At 34.7% G+C, this 16,247-nt stretch overlaps 2 protein-coding genes across 2 annotated transcripts in view; both read right to left on the bottom strand.

Moving 5' to 3' along the window:
- The window catches only part of CREG (Cellular Repressor of E1A-stimulated Genes), a 188,776-nt gene that overhangs the window by 41,960 nt on the left and 130,569 nt on the right, over positions 1 to 16,247 (bottom strand). The window lies entirely within an intron of this gene.
- The window catches only part of LOC149908397 (uncharacterized), a 37,347-nt gene that overhangs the window by 2,236 nt on the left and 18,864 nt on the right, over positions 1 to 16,247 (bottom strand). Inside the window, exons 8-14 of the mRNA XM_090101850.1 lie at positions 4,661 to 4,739; positions 4,302 to 4,447; positions 3,772 to 4,013; positions 2,576 to 2,708; positions 1,886 to 2,348; positions 1,468 to 1,614; positions 1,114 to 1,207 (exon numbers count right to left, since the gene is read on the bottom strand). Of these exons, the coding sequence (XP_089957976.1) occupies positions 1,114 to 1,207; positions 1,468 to 1,614; positions 1,886 to 2,348; positions 2,576 to 2,708; positions 3,772 to 4,013; positions 4,302 to 4,447; positions 4,661 to 4,739 (1,304 nt within the window). The remainder of the gene's footprint in view (positions 1 to 1,113; positions 1,208 to 1,467; positions 1,615 to 1,885; positions 2,349 to 2,575; positions 2,709 to 3,771; positions 4,014 to 4,301; positions 4,448 to 4,660; positions 4,740 to 16,247) is intronic.

Genomic DNA, 16,247 nt, shown 5'->3' with positions numbered 1-16,247 from the left:
TTTTTTTATTTAAAGTAGGCACATTAATTTATAAATGTATAAATGTGTTTATTTACAAAGTGATTGATAAACTTTCTACAAAACATACCGTTAAAAATAATACTATTTGTATGACTAAATAAATAACTAGAGGATAACGAAATACAAGATGTAAATGAAATAATCATTATATCAACTAATTAAAGATAGTAGAAATAATTACTAAGGCTTAAGTTTAGGCAAGAACTCTACTTATTTCTACGGATACATAGATACGTATAGGGTACCTAATTGTCGGAAGGTTATATATATATTATAATCAGTAGAATATTTATTTTTGAGCATAAAAGAAGTTTCTGAAAATGATTTTTGATTTGTGACAAAATTAAACTTTTTTGGAATAGGTATGTATATTATGCATTCTTTCATGTTTGTATTTTGACAAAAAATATCAATTTTTTTCTTCTGAGATATCATGTAAAGAACTTTCCAACAATAAACTCAACTAATATAAATAAAACCACAACATTTTATGTACACTAATTTAAATGTGATCTATAAAATATGGCAATCGTTCTAGACTTACGACTTCTTACGCATATTTATTAACAATTTTTCTACGCATTTCATTTAACGTGCAACAAACAACTTTTCTATGTGTAACTAATAACTACAATATACACATAACATTCTATCAGGGTGCCATGTTATTTGACATGATGCTTTTTTAATATTACATACTTGAGGCCCGTGATACAATGTTTACATCAATCTACTAAAATAAGTTACGTAACTAATAACTATGATACTTGCTAATCTACAATCTACTGACTACAGTAATACGCACTGAATGTATTTCTATATACGTATTGAACTATGAACAAATAACAAACCATAATAATTTACACCATACGATTTTGAAATAATAAAAAATATTAAAAAAAGAGTTAAAAAATGTAAGTTCCAACAAGTTCAAAGACTGGTGAACTTTATTAAAATCAGAAGCTACAATTAAAAATTATTTACAAAACAAAAAAAAATTGAGACTCAACATTCAGTGCGTATATTTACAAATGACTACACTACTTTGCTGTGCTACTTCCCGTGGAAGGAGTTGTAGGAGAAACCACTCACGTATTGCTTAGCGGGACCGAACGGTACGGGTTCCGCCCACTTGGAAAAGTCCATGGAGGGTAATATACCGCTTCTGCATGGTACACGAGGATTTCTGAAATTATCACACAAATACATTTAATAAGCATTTCATATACATCTCTTTGGCAGAAGAACATTTTAAGTGTTTTAAGTAGAGTCTTGTTTAGTTAGAAAAGCATTTGGAACTTCTTTTTTCTATTAAAGATTAGAAGGTGATTCATGAGTAGTTTTATGTAAGTGAAATCAACTGCTTAATAAGGATTTTTAATTTTTTAAAATATGTATAATGCACCTACTAATAACGTTTGATTACAATATATTAAAAATACTTACAGTTCATGGTCAGGCAAAACCATAGGATAGAGCTGTACTGTGTCGATGATATCTGTGTTGTCGCAAATAACACGCGCTAGTCGGGACTTTCTTAATTCTGTTAACTGCTCTGGGGTGAATGATGAGGGCTGGTTTGGTAGTTCGAACCTGCGAAAATGAAGGAATTATTATCATGCCTTTGTTTAATTACAGAACAATCAAACACCTATTTCTTGCTTGACAAGTAAGCTGTTAGATATAGGTAATTTTACTAATTAATCATCGTGTGCTTATATCTCCCTATGTGTGGGTATAAAAATAATTTGATAAGCAGTTTTTTACTTTTTTTTTACTATAAATAACGAAAATGTTATCAAATAATTGTTGTCTTTTACAAGCCTAGAATATAGAATGTATTAATAGATAAACATCCCCTCACCAAAATCTATCTCCGCGTCTGGAATACGAGAACTGCGTCGCAATGATGCACGCGAAAGTAGGTCCTAACATGGATCCACGTAAAGGCCTTTCAGAGACACCTCCCGACCACAAATCTATATCAATCGGGTGTTCAAATATCGACTCGTATTTCCTCAAAGTTTCATTGGGCATAGAGCCGTAGAGATCCAAGAAAGTATGAGCGTCAGAGAGACCGCAGAATTTCCTGAACTCCATGTATCCTGGTAGTCCGAATTCCCTGCCTCGTTGCATGTTGAAGGATACAAGATCCATTCCGAATCGAGCACCGACTTTCTTGAAGAGGTGGTTAGTGACTTCTTGTGTGATAGAGTCGTCCATAGCTTGGGCAACTTGGTTCATCAGACCCATAACATATTCGTCCAACACACCCGCTCTGTATAAGTCGTATGGTCTACGGATCAAGTCCGATAGACGTTTAGAGGCTGGAAGAGAAAGGATAATTTTATCGGAATGTTAGTTTAAGTATGAAATTTCAAATAATGCAATTTTTTAAATGATTGAATTTCACCAACGGTATGTTAACATATTTAATTGTGAGTGATATGGAAAAAAGAAATTCAAATAAAAAATTCTTGGCTAACTAGTTAATTTTTACAGAGAGGTCATTTTTCATGAGAACATAATATAGAATAGTTATCAATAAAAATACCTATAAACTTGTGTGCTTTAGACCATCTCTCAACAGCTGTGGGCAGCAGGGAATGTCCGAAACGATAAGCGGCTGCAGCAAAAGAGGCGATCACATCCGGGTTTACTTCGGGATCGTAGCCATTCCAATATCCCTATAAAATTAAAAAAAGTTTGCATGGTATTAAAGTAATATGTTTTATAAATTAAACGATAGAGTTAGCACATAAATAGTATGATAGAAAAAAATAAATCGCTATCGCTTTTTCCACCGATCGATTATTTTACTGATTTGTATGACCATAATATTGGTATACAAAAGTATAGATTTAACAGTGAGCAGTTTTTTTGGATTCGAAAGTGCGCCCAATTTCATCGAAGCATAAAAATTATTTATTATAGCCATTAAACATATAGGTATCTTGTTATTTACGAATTTTGGCTTCATAGTTAAAATTCATGGTAGATATACCTATACCGTAAAATCTATCGATTCGCCCACGCATTTAGAATGTTAGTAAAATATCTTATAGATGATAGTCTATAATAATATGGTTATGGGCTATAAAGTAAGTTATTTTATTGTTGTTCTTTTAACCACGTTTCGGTGTAGGACGGTAAGGTATTTGACCTACGAATTGAAACCGGATTATCTGAAAGAAAGTTAGTGCCAATCTAAACGAGATTTCCAAAGGGTACCACATATGAAAGTGCAAAGCGGAATAATATATTATGATCCTTATCTTGTGTAGAGCTGTGTATTGAATGAAATTGCTTTTCGCGAAAACTGTGTATGATGGATAGTTGTTGTGATTAATGCGAATTCTCAAATATCGGATGATTTGTTTAAAGCAGGCGGGAGAAAGTTTAAACTGGTTGCGAATTAAATCGAGCATTCGCTTGTTATTGTAAATAGCTCTCTTAAATGCCGAAACTTTTTAAAAAATTCCACTGCAGTGGAAAAAGCTCTGGGATGCAAACGGTCCACAAGATTTTATAATGTGTGGATCACTCCATAAAAACAACAATTAAGTATTTAAAATCATATTCCAATCCTAAAAATAAAAGTATTGTTTTAATTTATATTTATCTTTTCTAGATAATAATAAACAATAATTATGTCACAGAGAGGGATTTATAAATATAAAGATAATTCAAACGTAGGTATTGCATTTTTACGTCTTATACCTATTGAGTATCTAAATTAAGAACACTCACCTCTTTCTCCAGCACCAGTCCGAACTTTTCCATAACATCCTTACCCAACAATATGGGCAAGAACTCATTATACGTGATGTGTTGTATCTCCGCGATATTGATCCTTCGAGCCTCTTGGAATAAGGTCTCATCGTCCCAGTGAGGGTTCACTTCAGCCAGACCCTTGGCAACACGGTTGTGTTCCCGGGCCATAAGTGTGTGCATCACTGTTAGTACTAACTGTTCGTTCACACGGATCTCACCTAGAAAATTTCATTGTTAGTTAATTTTCGAGAAAACAAGTTATTTCCAATAACTCCAAATTCGACTTCGCTCTTGTATCCGAATAAAATTGCCTACAAGTTATATCAAATTTCAGTCAAATCAGTTCAATGGTTCTGTGTGACTGAACACAAAACTAAATACCTACTTATATGTAGACCGTACATTATTATAGATAGGTACACATTCATACTTCTCATATTTAATTCAATAAACGAATTGTCTATTTTTATGTCCTCTGATTCTAAAATGTCTATTAAATAACTTACCAGCTTCGAAACAGTACATATTCTTGTTAGGCCTCGTGCAACCTTCGTCAGGAATGTCAAGTTTCAAAGGAAGTAAGTCTTTGAGACCGTATTCTTTGAACACTGGGTTCATACGTAATAAACCACCGTAACCCGTTCTTAATTTTCTGCAAATAGAATGAAAATGACATTATAAATTGCATCTTTTCTCTTTATATTTTATTCTCCTGTTACAGTGAATAGAATCAAACTCCTTCGAAACAATCGATTTTTTTCGATCGATCGGCGAAACAAAGTTTGAGTCTATAGTATACCTACAGAAATTCTAATATTTCTTTGAATTTATGGATTTTATTATTGTTATAAATTGTAATACATACCTGGCAAATTTCTCTGTAACCCCATAGACTGTATTTCCGTCAATAGCTCCAGTTAAAGTATTGAAGGGTGATCTTGAACCTAGAATATAATAATAGATATTTTTTATAAAATATATTTATAGATTACTAGATTTCCGCCCGCGGCTTCGCCCGCGTTTTCAAAGGAAAACCCGCATAGTTCCTGTTCCCGTGGGATTTCCGGGATAAAACCTATCCTATGTGTTAATCCAAGTTACCCTCTATATGTGTGCTTAATTTCATTGTAATCGGTTCAGTAGTTTTTACGTGAAAGAGTAACAAACATCCATACATCCATACATCCATACATCCATACATCCATACATCCTTACAAACTTTCGCCTTTATAATATATATTAGATATTAGATATTAGATATATTAGAATATTAGATATTAGAAAATATTAGAAATATTAGAATATTAGAATATTAGATATTAGATTTAACTGTTAGATATTTATTTAACTTTTCAACAAATAGCGATACTTAGAAATATAATTTATACTACCTATTTGGCGAGTTATAATTTAAAAAATAAACGTTTTAATTACATGATAAATGCCTTATTTAATCTGTGGCCGACGTGAAATGATTGCTACACATCAAGCAGGCTAGAATGATTTAAATTTCCCAATGTAATATTTACTTAACATAAAATAAATGGTTATTTTGTCACGTCATATATCTTAAAATGTAAATCTAGGTGTACATACACTGTACCTACACTGTAAACTAATGTTCAAGTAATGTCCGTTACTTCGACACGGTGCATTAGTCAACTATGTATTTGAATTGCTCTGTGCGTCTTATGAATGAGTTTTGCAAGTCAAGGATACACTATAGGTACGGCCAAGAATCTTATATCTAAACACACTATACCTGACATAGTGCATGTAAGTTTATGAATAGGATTTCAAATGTAACTTTTGTCTACAGGATTACCTATTCAACACAAAAAAAACGCTTTACTTCTTCTTATTGGAACAATCCTTTAAAAATACTAAAATATTTTCACTTCGCGTATAAAATAACTTATAAAAATACAGCAGAGGAAGGAATGATGTAATAGGAACGTAAAATATTAATTTATATTAATTTATGTTTGGTACGCTGAACTTCCTCGAATGGGTCTTGGCAGAATACCAGCGTCATGGTTCAAAGAACTATGGCATTGTGCTGAGCCAAGACCTTTTCAGGGAATATTGCTTTTTATTTTTTTATATGTCAATGTAATTTTAGTTTTTAAGTAAGTAAGTATTTTTAAATTGTTTAGTCTTAAGTATTAATAATTTCCTGAATAAATGATAAATAAATAAATAAATAAATAAAATTAGAACACGTAGGTAATAATTGAAAATCCTGTACCTTGTCTGGTAGAAATCACTTGTTAGTGATAAGACCGCCTATTGTACAATAATCCTATTTGCTGTTATTCTTTTGTATTGTTTTTATTTGGTGTACAATAAAGAGTTTATTATTATTTTTTTATATTTTTTTTTCTCCTTTACTTGAAAGGGATACTCATTACACGCGGGCCTAGGCCAAGCGTGCAACGGAATACTTTATATTGTGTATGTTGATGATAAAGTGGATGATGTTAAGAACTTCCGCGTTATTCGGCATGTGTTAAGGATGGTTGCTTTCTGTAGCATGTTGAATGTGTGTGATGGTAGTTCTAGAGTGTTTAAATTGTTTATAAGTGTTTTAGGGATTATACCGGTGGCTGACAGAACTATCGGAACTATGTGGACTGTTTTCACATTCCATTGTGTTTTGATTTCTATGGCTAAATCCTGATACTTTCTTAATTTTTCTGATATAGTGGATTGTATATTATGTGAGTTAGGTATAGCTATATCTATTAAGTAAACATTTTGTTGAAATTTATCGTGTACAGTGATATCCGGTCTATTGTAATGAATTGTTTTATCGGTTATGATTGTCCTATCCCAGTAAATTTTATAATTACTATTGTCTAATATGATTTCGGGTTTATATTTATAGTATGGCTCTATTTTTTTGATGAAATTGTACTTATGAGCTAAGAATTGATGAATAATTGCTGCTACTTGGTCATGACGATGCTTATAATCAGTTTGCGCCAATGATTTACATGCTCCGGTAATGTGTTGAATATTTTCTATGCCTGCGTTACAATGTCTGCACTGGTCTGAAGTCTGATTAGAATCCTTTATGATGTGTTTTATGTAATTTCGTGTGGCAATAACTTCATCCTGGATGGCTAGCATAAAACCCTCAGTTTCTGGGAATAAATCTCCTCTTCTTATCCATTCATTCGACTTTTCTCTATCAACATGAGCCTGGCACAGATGAGATCGATGTCTACCATGCAGGGCCTTACTAGACCATTCCAAGAGCTTCTGCTGTATGCTTACGCTGTGTTCGTTTTGCTGAGGGTTAGTGTCGTGAAGGTTGAGTGGAGTTAGTTTTTTGTCTAGCTGGGTTGCGTGTTTGTGTAGTAGTGAGTGTTCCGATTTCGTGTGGAAATAGCTTCTAAGTGTCCGGATCTGTTGATTGTGAAGGTTTTGTATATCTATCAATCCTCTCCCTCCTTCTGAGCGCGGCAACGTTAATCTCTGTACACAAGACTTCGGATGGTGCTTCCTGTATTTTGTTAAATTTGTATTTACGGTTCTCTGTAAGCTTTGTAAATCTGTTTTCGACCAATTTATAATACCAAATGAATACGTCAAAATAGGTATGGCAAAAGTATTAATGGCTTTGATTGTATTTTTAGAATTAAGATGGGTTTTTAATATTAGTCTTAGGCGGTGTGTGAATCTTTTTTTTAAATCTAATATGGTTTCCTTATGAGCTATCTGTTTTAATTGTTTAAATCCTAGATATTTATAGCTATTATGTTCAGTCATCGGTTCAATAATTTCTCCGTTTTCTAATGTATAGTTATCCTCCCTTATTTTACCTTTAGATATGGATAATATTTTACATTTATCCACTCCGAATTGCATTCTTATATCTTGTGAAAATGTTTGTGTGATATCTGCTAATTTAAATAATGTTCTCTTATCTGCTGCGAATAACTTTATGTCATCCATATACATGAGGTGACTTAATTTGTAATGAGTATTGTTGTTTTCTAATAAAAATCCTTCATTTGATTTGTCTAATAGTTGGGAAAGGGGATTGAGGGCTAAACAAAACCACAAAGGACTAAGGGCATCCCCTTGAAAGATGCCACGTTGAATTTGAATAGGTTCAGTAGTTAGAGTTTCACAAGAAGATTTTATTTTAAGTGCAGTTTGCCAATTTGTCATAGATGTTTTTAGAAAATTTGTGAGTACTGGATGTATTTTATATAAATTTAAGACTTCTAATAACCAGCTATGTGGTACGGAATCAAAGGCTTTCTGGTAATCAATAAACATAGAATATATATCCTTTTTTTGGTTTGTTGCAGTCTTCATGGCAATAGCATCGATTGTTAATTGCTCCTTACACCCTTGACTATCCTTTCTGCAGCCCTTCTGTTGCTCTGCCAGAATATTATATTTAGTTAAATGTTGGTTAATAACTCGGCTTATGCACGCGGTTAATATTTTGTAGAATGTTTGCAGACAAGTGATTGGTCGATATTTGGCTGGGTTACAAGTGTCATCAGGATCTTTGGGTAGCATGTATGTAATTCCGTGTGTTATAAATGTCGGTAATGTATGTGGTGATTGGATGAATGCATTTATATGATTGTGTATATAAGGGTATAAGCAAGTAAACTTTTTGTACCAATAATTATGTATGTGATCTGTACCGGGTGCTTTCCAATTGTGTGTTCGTTGGATAACGTCTATGAATATATCTGCTGGTATGAATTCAAACTCCATGTCGCAAATCCCACTAGTTTCTTGTTGCAGTTCTTTAATCCATTCTGTATTGTCGCTATGTTGTTCAGGATTCTCCCAGATATTCGCCCAAAATTCACGTAATGCTTCTTTTGAAGGTATATTATTATTACGATTTATTGTGTTATTTTCCGATGAATTCAAAGTTCTATAGAAGCCTTTTTCATTACTTATAAATATTGCATTTTGTTTTTTACGTGCTGTACATTTAAGATATCGTTTAAGTCTAGCTGATTTTGCGCTTAATTTTTGTTTTAGTGTATCCAAGAAGTGTTTAGGATCTGAGTTGCTATTTTCGTGCTGAGCGTGTGTTGCATATTTCAATTTAATTGTTTCGACTGTTGATATAATTCTTCGGCTTCTATTGCCATTTATAAATTGTGTAACTCTACCTATACTTGCCCGCAAATCTGCAATCTGTTTTTCGAGTCTTTTTTGCCATGATGGGATTTTTTTAGTTTGTGTGTGGTGAATCTCTTGCAACTGCTGTTCTATTTTTGTCCCGTTACACTTAGCCGCAGTCCACGCCGCACAGTACAGTATGTTGTGTAAAGTGTTAAACTCTATATCTGGGTGCAATTTGGTGGGTAATATCGTTGTATTAATGTATTGTACTATAGTTGAGAACTTTTTGGTTAGCTTTTGTCGTCGGATGAAGGGTCTACTTGTAGGGTCAGTGTTAGCAAAGAGTTGTTCTGCTTCATGAAAGGTGCTTTCTATTTTTTGGTTCAGGTCAACAGTAGTTTCAGTAGTATTATAAATCGGGGCAGTAAGTTCCTGTAAAGTATTGTCCCCAGACAAGGCTTGTTCTTCGGTGTGAATGTTTTCTTCCTCGTGGCTCGTGTATGTATTGTTTATATTTGCTGCTTCTAATTGTTGCTGCGGCTGTGTACCTAGTGACTGTGAGTAATTGTTTTCTCTATTTTGGATCTTTAATTCATTGGAGATTTCTTGTTTGATTTCTGCTAGTCTGTTGTCCGTTATATACTTATTGTTAATGATGGCTCTTCTTTGATCCGCTATTCGTTGTTCTGATAAGTGACCTAATTCCGGGTGTGTAGCTATAAATTCTTCATGTAGTAATTTTCTATACGCTGTCTTATTAGATTCCAATTGTGTAATTCTTAAGTATATTTTCAATATTGACTCGTTGTATTCCTTCGTCCATTTCATGCGTTGCCCTATTTGTGTACCCGTGTTCGATAATAGTTGCGCGGAGTGATAATTATTGTTAGTTTGTAGTTCTATTCTAACTTCTTCGTAAATCCTGTCTATAGTAGTTTTTGGTAATAAATTTTTTTGAATGATTGCTCTTCGCTGATCACCAATTCTCTGTCTGCTTACTTCCATATAAGGATACTTTTCTAAAAATTTAGTGTGTAGTGGTGGTAAGTATGCATTAGTGTCCGATTCCATATTTGTGAGTAGAAGATATGTGCGCAAGATGAACTCATTCATTTCTTTACTCCATCTTTTACGCACCTCTGCAGCACTAACGTTGGGCACAGGTACTTGGACAGATTCTGCCTCCTGTGCAACATCCGTTAGCCCTAAGTTGGATGATGATGATGATGATAATGATATGGTTGGAGATCGGAAGCATGATGATGATGATGATGAATATAATGATAATTGTGATTTTGATGATGAAGAAGATGGGGATGTAACGTGTTTATATCCAACATCTTCACTTTCTATTCTTTGCGCGGTCCTTTTTGATTTAGACCTGGTTATCATGTTGTATTTTTAGAAGCTAGGGACATAATCGTCAACCGCGGCAGAGCCCTGCGTTCACCGCGGTAAGGGTAATTAAAACGGAAGATTCCCTGGTATTCCGAGTTCGCATACTAACGACTAAACACTCCTTTAGCCACGCAGCCCTTGGCGTATGCTGTTCCACCGTGGCTTGGGTGAATGGATGAAGAAGAGAATCATACAGTAACAGAGTATGTTGAAAAGATAGAGAGTAATATGATATAAGGAGAGAGTTAACTAAAAATGGTTAAAGAGGAAGAAGGAAGAAATACCTTTGGCCTGTGACTGGGTCAAAAGCATTGGTGTACCCTTCTTGGTCAGTCCTTTCACCCTAGACCTGTCCGGCATGAGTAACTCTACCGGCATAGCTCTAGCGCTCATTAAGGCTCACAAGCCCCACCACGACGGCAACGTAAGGATACGACGGGGGGTTATTATTATTATTATTATGTTTTTTAGGTCATAAATACCTCGCCCATTACTGGGGAATTAAACCAAGGTTGCGGGCTTTTGGCCAAACAACTATGGTTACCTTATAATTAGTCAATTGACAAGAACTTCCTAACAATCCTACAGGTGTTTAATATCACAGCTTTTTGTAGAAGTATAAAAGTGAGTGGGTGTAAATTTAAGATTTTAAGACTAGCGTGGAGTGTTTTCGGTATGACGCCTGTGCTAGAAATTATAATTGGAATTGTCTTGACTGTATTTACCTGCCATTGAGATTTAAGTTCTATAGTAAGGTCTGTATATTTTGTCAGTTTGCTAGTATGAGTGGTGTTAAGATTGTGCGTGTTGGGGATTGCTACATCTATTAAATATACGGTTTTATTTTTCTTGTCGTGAAGTGTGATATCTGGTCGATTGTGGTGAATGGTTTTGTCAGTAAGTATTGTTCTATCCCAGTAAATTTTGAAATCTGCGGTGTCTAAAATTATTTGTGGTGTATATTTGTAGTAGGGTACTTTTTCCGTTATTAGTTGGTATTTGTAGGCGAGTGTTTGGTGAATGATGGCTGCTACCTGGTCGTGCCTGTGTTTATAATCAGTTTGAGTGATTGATGAACATGCGCCAGTTATATGTTGAATCGTTTCCGGTTGCTTGTGGCAGTGTCGACAGTGGTCACTTCTGGAGCTGCTATCGCGAATAATGTACTTCCTGTAATTTTTAGTGTCTATAATCTGATCCTGAATTGCTAACATAAAGCCTTCTGTTTCGGGAAACAGTTCACCCCTCTTTAACCAAGCGTTTGACGCTATCTTGTCCACTATTGGATTGGTCAAGTCCAGGCGGTGTCGGCCATGGAGAGATTTTTGGGTCCATAAGTCTATCTTTTGTTGTTTGGTGATTATGTTTATTTGTTTGTTGAAGTCGGAGAGTGTAAGTGGAGTGAATGTATCTACCTGACATATAACTTGGTGTAAACGTGATTGGTGTGAGCGATTATGAAAAAAGGCCCTAAGTAGTGTGATCTGTTTATTGTGGAGGTTTGTTATATCTATGATTCCTCTACCGCCCTCAATTTTAGGTAGGGTTAATCTTTGGATACAGGCTCTAGGGTGATGTTTTCTGTGTTTTGTCATTGTAGTATTTATTATTCTTTGTAGCGTAGCAAGTTCCGATTTTGTCCAGCGTATGATCCCAAACGAGTATGTTAAAACGGGGATAGCAAAAGTGTTGATGGCTTTAGTAGTATTTTTAGCATTGGGGTGAGTGTGTAATATTTTATGTAGTCGTTGTCTGAAATTATCTTGAAGTAGTTTTTTAGTGTCCTTGTGGTGAATTTCTTGTGACTGGTAGTAGCCCAAATATTTGTACCCTTCAGCGGGGTCCACCGTTTCTATGGTATCATGATTCGCTAATTGGTACACATTATGTTCTATCACCCCTCTATTGATTGATTGGATTTTGCATTTATCGATTCCGAATTCCATGCCTACATCTTTTGAAAATATCTGCGTAATATCGGCAAGCGTATGAATTTCGTTTAGCGTGCCTGCAAAAAGTTTTATATCATCCATATACATGAGATGTGAAAGAGTTATGTTTTCTGTATTGTGTGTTATTTTAAATCCTATGTTATTTTTATTAAGCATGTGGGATAACGGGTTAAGGGCAAGGCAAAACCATAAGGGGCTTAAGGCATCTCCTTGGAAAATACCTCTTCTTATGGGGATGAAATCGGTTTCAGTAGTTTTATCAAAATTGCATATTTTTAATTTTGTATACCAGTTAAGCATAATGTTTTTTAGAAAATGAATAATTATCGGATTAATTTTGTAGTGTTTTAATATGTATAGTAGCCAAGAGTGTGGAATTGAATCAAAAGCCTTTTTATAATCTATATACATAGTGTAAATGCTACGTTTTTGTTTGAGTGCTAGCTTTGATACTACAGCGTCAATAGTAAGTTGTTCTTTGCATCCCTGACTGTTTTTTCGGCATCCTTTTTGTTCCTCTGATAAAATGTTTTGTTCTTGTATATGTCTATGTATTGTTTCACTTAAAGCTGATGTGATGATCTTATATATATTTTGTAAACAGGTGATCGGGCGATATTTTGCAGGGTTCGATGTGTCTGATGGATCTTTTGGTAACATGTATGTAATACCTTGTGTGATATATTGTGGCATGGTATCGGGTGAGTTAATGAATGTATTAATGTGTTTGAGTAGTAATTCATGGGTGGATGTAAGTTTTTTATACCAAAAATTGTGTATGTTGTCGGTTCCAGTAGCTTTCCAGTTATGAGTTTTTGCTATTACATTTTTAAAAAGGTCTAAATGAATTTGTTCAAATTTCATTTCAGGTGTATCCTTAAATCTTTCCTTATCTTCTTCTATCCAGTGATTGTGTTGGTGTTCAATTTGATTAGACCAGATATTTGACCAAAATGCTTTAAGGGATTCAGGGGTAGGCACAGTTGCGCTATTTTCTTGTTGACTTTGATGTTGTGTGAGTTTCCTGTAAAAGAGTTTTTCACTATTGCAGAATTGTTTATTTTGTGTTTTTCTAAGAGTTGTTAGTTTATATCTTTTTAATCGGTTTGCTAAGGCGTTTAATTTTTGTTTCAGTGTGTCAAGGAAGTGTGCTATGTCAGTGTTTTGAGTTTCATGTTGAGTGTGTATTCTGTATTTTTGTTTTATCTTAGACAGATGCTTTTCTAAAGCTGGTGACCTAATACCTCTAGCATATTCAGTTAGCCTCCCAATATTTGCTCTAAGATCGCTTATCCTATCTTCTAATCGTCTTTTCCACCAAGGTGCTTGTGGTTTTATGGTATTTAGGCTGATGTCTCTAATTCGGGCCCCATTAAATTTAGCTGAAGTGTATGCCGCACAATAAATAGAGGTTTGTATTACATTGAAGCTAGTGTCAGGTGTAAATATGTTTGGGAGAGTTACGTTATTCAAATGGTTAATTATGGATGATAGCTTTTTAGATGATTTTAGTTTGGGTATATAAGGCCGGGTTGTTGGGTTCGAATCTTTAAATTTATTATAAGTTTCTGCATACATGTCCTCTAATTGTTGTGCGAGTTCCAGAGGTAAACTTGGCGGGTCGTCTGTTATTTGCATTGGATTTGTGATATCATCGTTTGTGGTGGTTTGTGTTGATTGCAAAGTATGGTGTTCGTTGTGTATTTGTGATGGGTGAATTGTAGAAACTGAAATATTTTCATCTATATGTTGTGATTGTAAAGCTGAAGTATTTAATTCGTTTCTTACTTCTTCTCTAATTCTATTTAATCTATCATTGGACAAGAGGTGATTATTGACAATAGATCTGCGTTGGTCAGCTATTCTTTGTACTGAAAGGTGAGCTATTGAAGGGCATTTAGTAATTATATCCTGATGAAGTAAAGGTCTATAAGTAGTTAAATCGGTTTCAAGGTTTGTGAGTCGGTAGTAACTTCTCATTATGGTTTCGTTAAGATTATCTGACCATCTGATCCTACCCTGTTGGGTGTGCTCTGTAGTCGCGTTCACTTCTGCGGGTGTAGGGTTTTGTAGTAGAATTCTAATTTCTTCCTTGATATTATTAATTTCTTGTTTTGTAAGGAAGTTGCGTTGAACAATAGCACGACGTTGATCTCCTATTCTTTGTTTTCCTACGTTCATTTCAGGGTATTCCGCAGTAAAACGTGCATGTAATGGTGTCAGGTACGTTCTTGTGTTTGATTCTAAGTTTGTGAGGATGAAATAGTGGCGCATGATGAAAATGTTCATTTCTTTGGTCCACGTTTTACGTGTGCGCCTTCCATCTGGGGCGGGTGCAGTAACTTTAGCTGAAGTAGCCTCCTGCACAACATCCCCAATGGATTGTAATGAAGATGAAGGTGATACATTGGATGAGCTTGATTCTTGATAATGGAGCAATGAGAGTGGTGATGATGGTATTGATGAAAACAATGACGAAGGTGAAGAACATGATATTGATTCTACAGATTGGGCTGTCGCGGTTGGACAAGAGACAATTGGCGATACGGTGCCCCCCCCAGAATACGAGGGGCAGCCCGAGCTCGTCGGCTCGGGGCGGGATTCTCCATCGCGGTTAGCTTTGGTACCCGCCTGGGGTAATACTCTATTTCTAAGGCGCATCGCATATTATCTAACGAGATAATTAAAGTGGTATGGGTAAGAGTAGAATAGTGAATTATGACATTAGAAGGAACAAGTAAAGAGAGAAAGTAAATTAATAAAGTGAAAGAAAAGAGTATGGGAAGAGTGGTGAAATAACAGGAAGAAGGAAGAGAAAGGAGAAGTGAGAAAAGACCATATTTTTAGCTTGTGACCGGGCTAAAAACATTGGTTGTACCTCTTTTAGTCTGACCTCTCCCCCTAGACCTTTCCAGCATGAGTAGCTCTACTGGCATAGCTCTAGTGCTCATTGAGGCACACAAGCCCCTCCACGACGGCAACGTAGAGATACGTCGGGGGGTTATTATTATTATTATTACCTATTACATTGTGGTCACCATGATAACCACGCGATTAAAGCCACAGCAAGAATGTTATGTAAAAATCTCATAATGTAAAAGACCTCTTCAATAAACTTCCTGTTTAAAAAGTTCCAGTGAATTACGCATTTGAAAGTAAAAGTACGAGTGCATCATTATTTGAGCGCAGTTTGAAACTGAAAGTACCTAATATAATAAGAAATATAAATTGACAACAATATATTTACTAATACACTATCTTGCGATACATTTACGTGAAAATAGCTTACAAGATAATGGGGAAATTTAAGACCCTATCGTTGTCTACCACGGATCTACCACCCATAAACAATGAACTAAAAGAAAAGGGTATAGTAGAATTGAGTGTCACTTGAGTTTCATCTAGTTCTCTATAAAAAGTTTCATCTTAACATAAAACACTCTCTGCACACGTGATAATCTGGCAATAAATATTTTAAGAGAAAAGTGTTGTTGTTATATTATTAAAATATATAGCTCAGACGGACTAAGCTTTCACTTATTTGATCCCAGGTCAGAACCGGTCACATGATTGTATCTCAGACGATCTTTTATTGAATACTACCGTACATTATGATATACCTAACGCCTTAATGACGCTTTTATAGTGTTGTTGAATAACAACGTAAGTAGGTATAATGTATACAAAGTTGAACGAATTAGCGGTTTTCTTTTTGCCAGCAAAGCGTGAGACGCAAAAATAAACTGCTATTTTAAAAATATTGAATATGAAACCGTTTCGTTTTGTCAATCAATATTTATTCATTTTGTTGTACAAAATATTTTACAGTAAGTATAGACTAGAGTAGATAATTTTTGAAACAAAAAAAAATCGCAGTCGGATGAAACCCATTAGAAAAGGAGGGGAATATGATAAAAATGTAAGGAAAAATAAATTACGGTCAATCCGAGTTCGGGAAGCGGGAGGGGGAAGCTTTTAAGAGAAAAAAATGGTTTC

Source organism: Colias eurytheme, chromosome 5 (genome assembly GCF_061535395.1).
Source record: "Colias eurytheme isolate Ceu_HAF_F1 chromosome 5, ilColEury1 Martin Lab GWU primary, whole genome shotgun sequence".
NCBI lineage: Eukaryota > Metazoa > Arthropoda > Insecta > Lepidoptera > Pieridae > Colias > Colias eurytheme.
The sequence above is the reverse complement of the archived record's forward strand: the minus strand, read 5'-3'. Positions and strand labels throughout refer to the sequence as shown.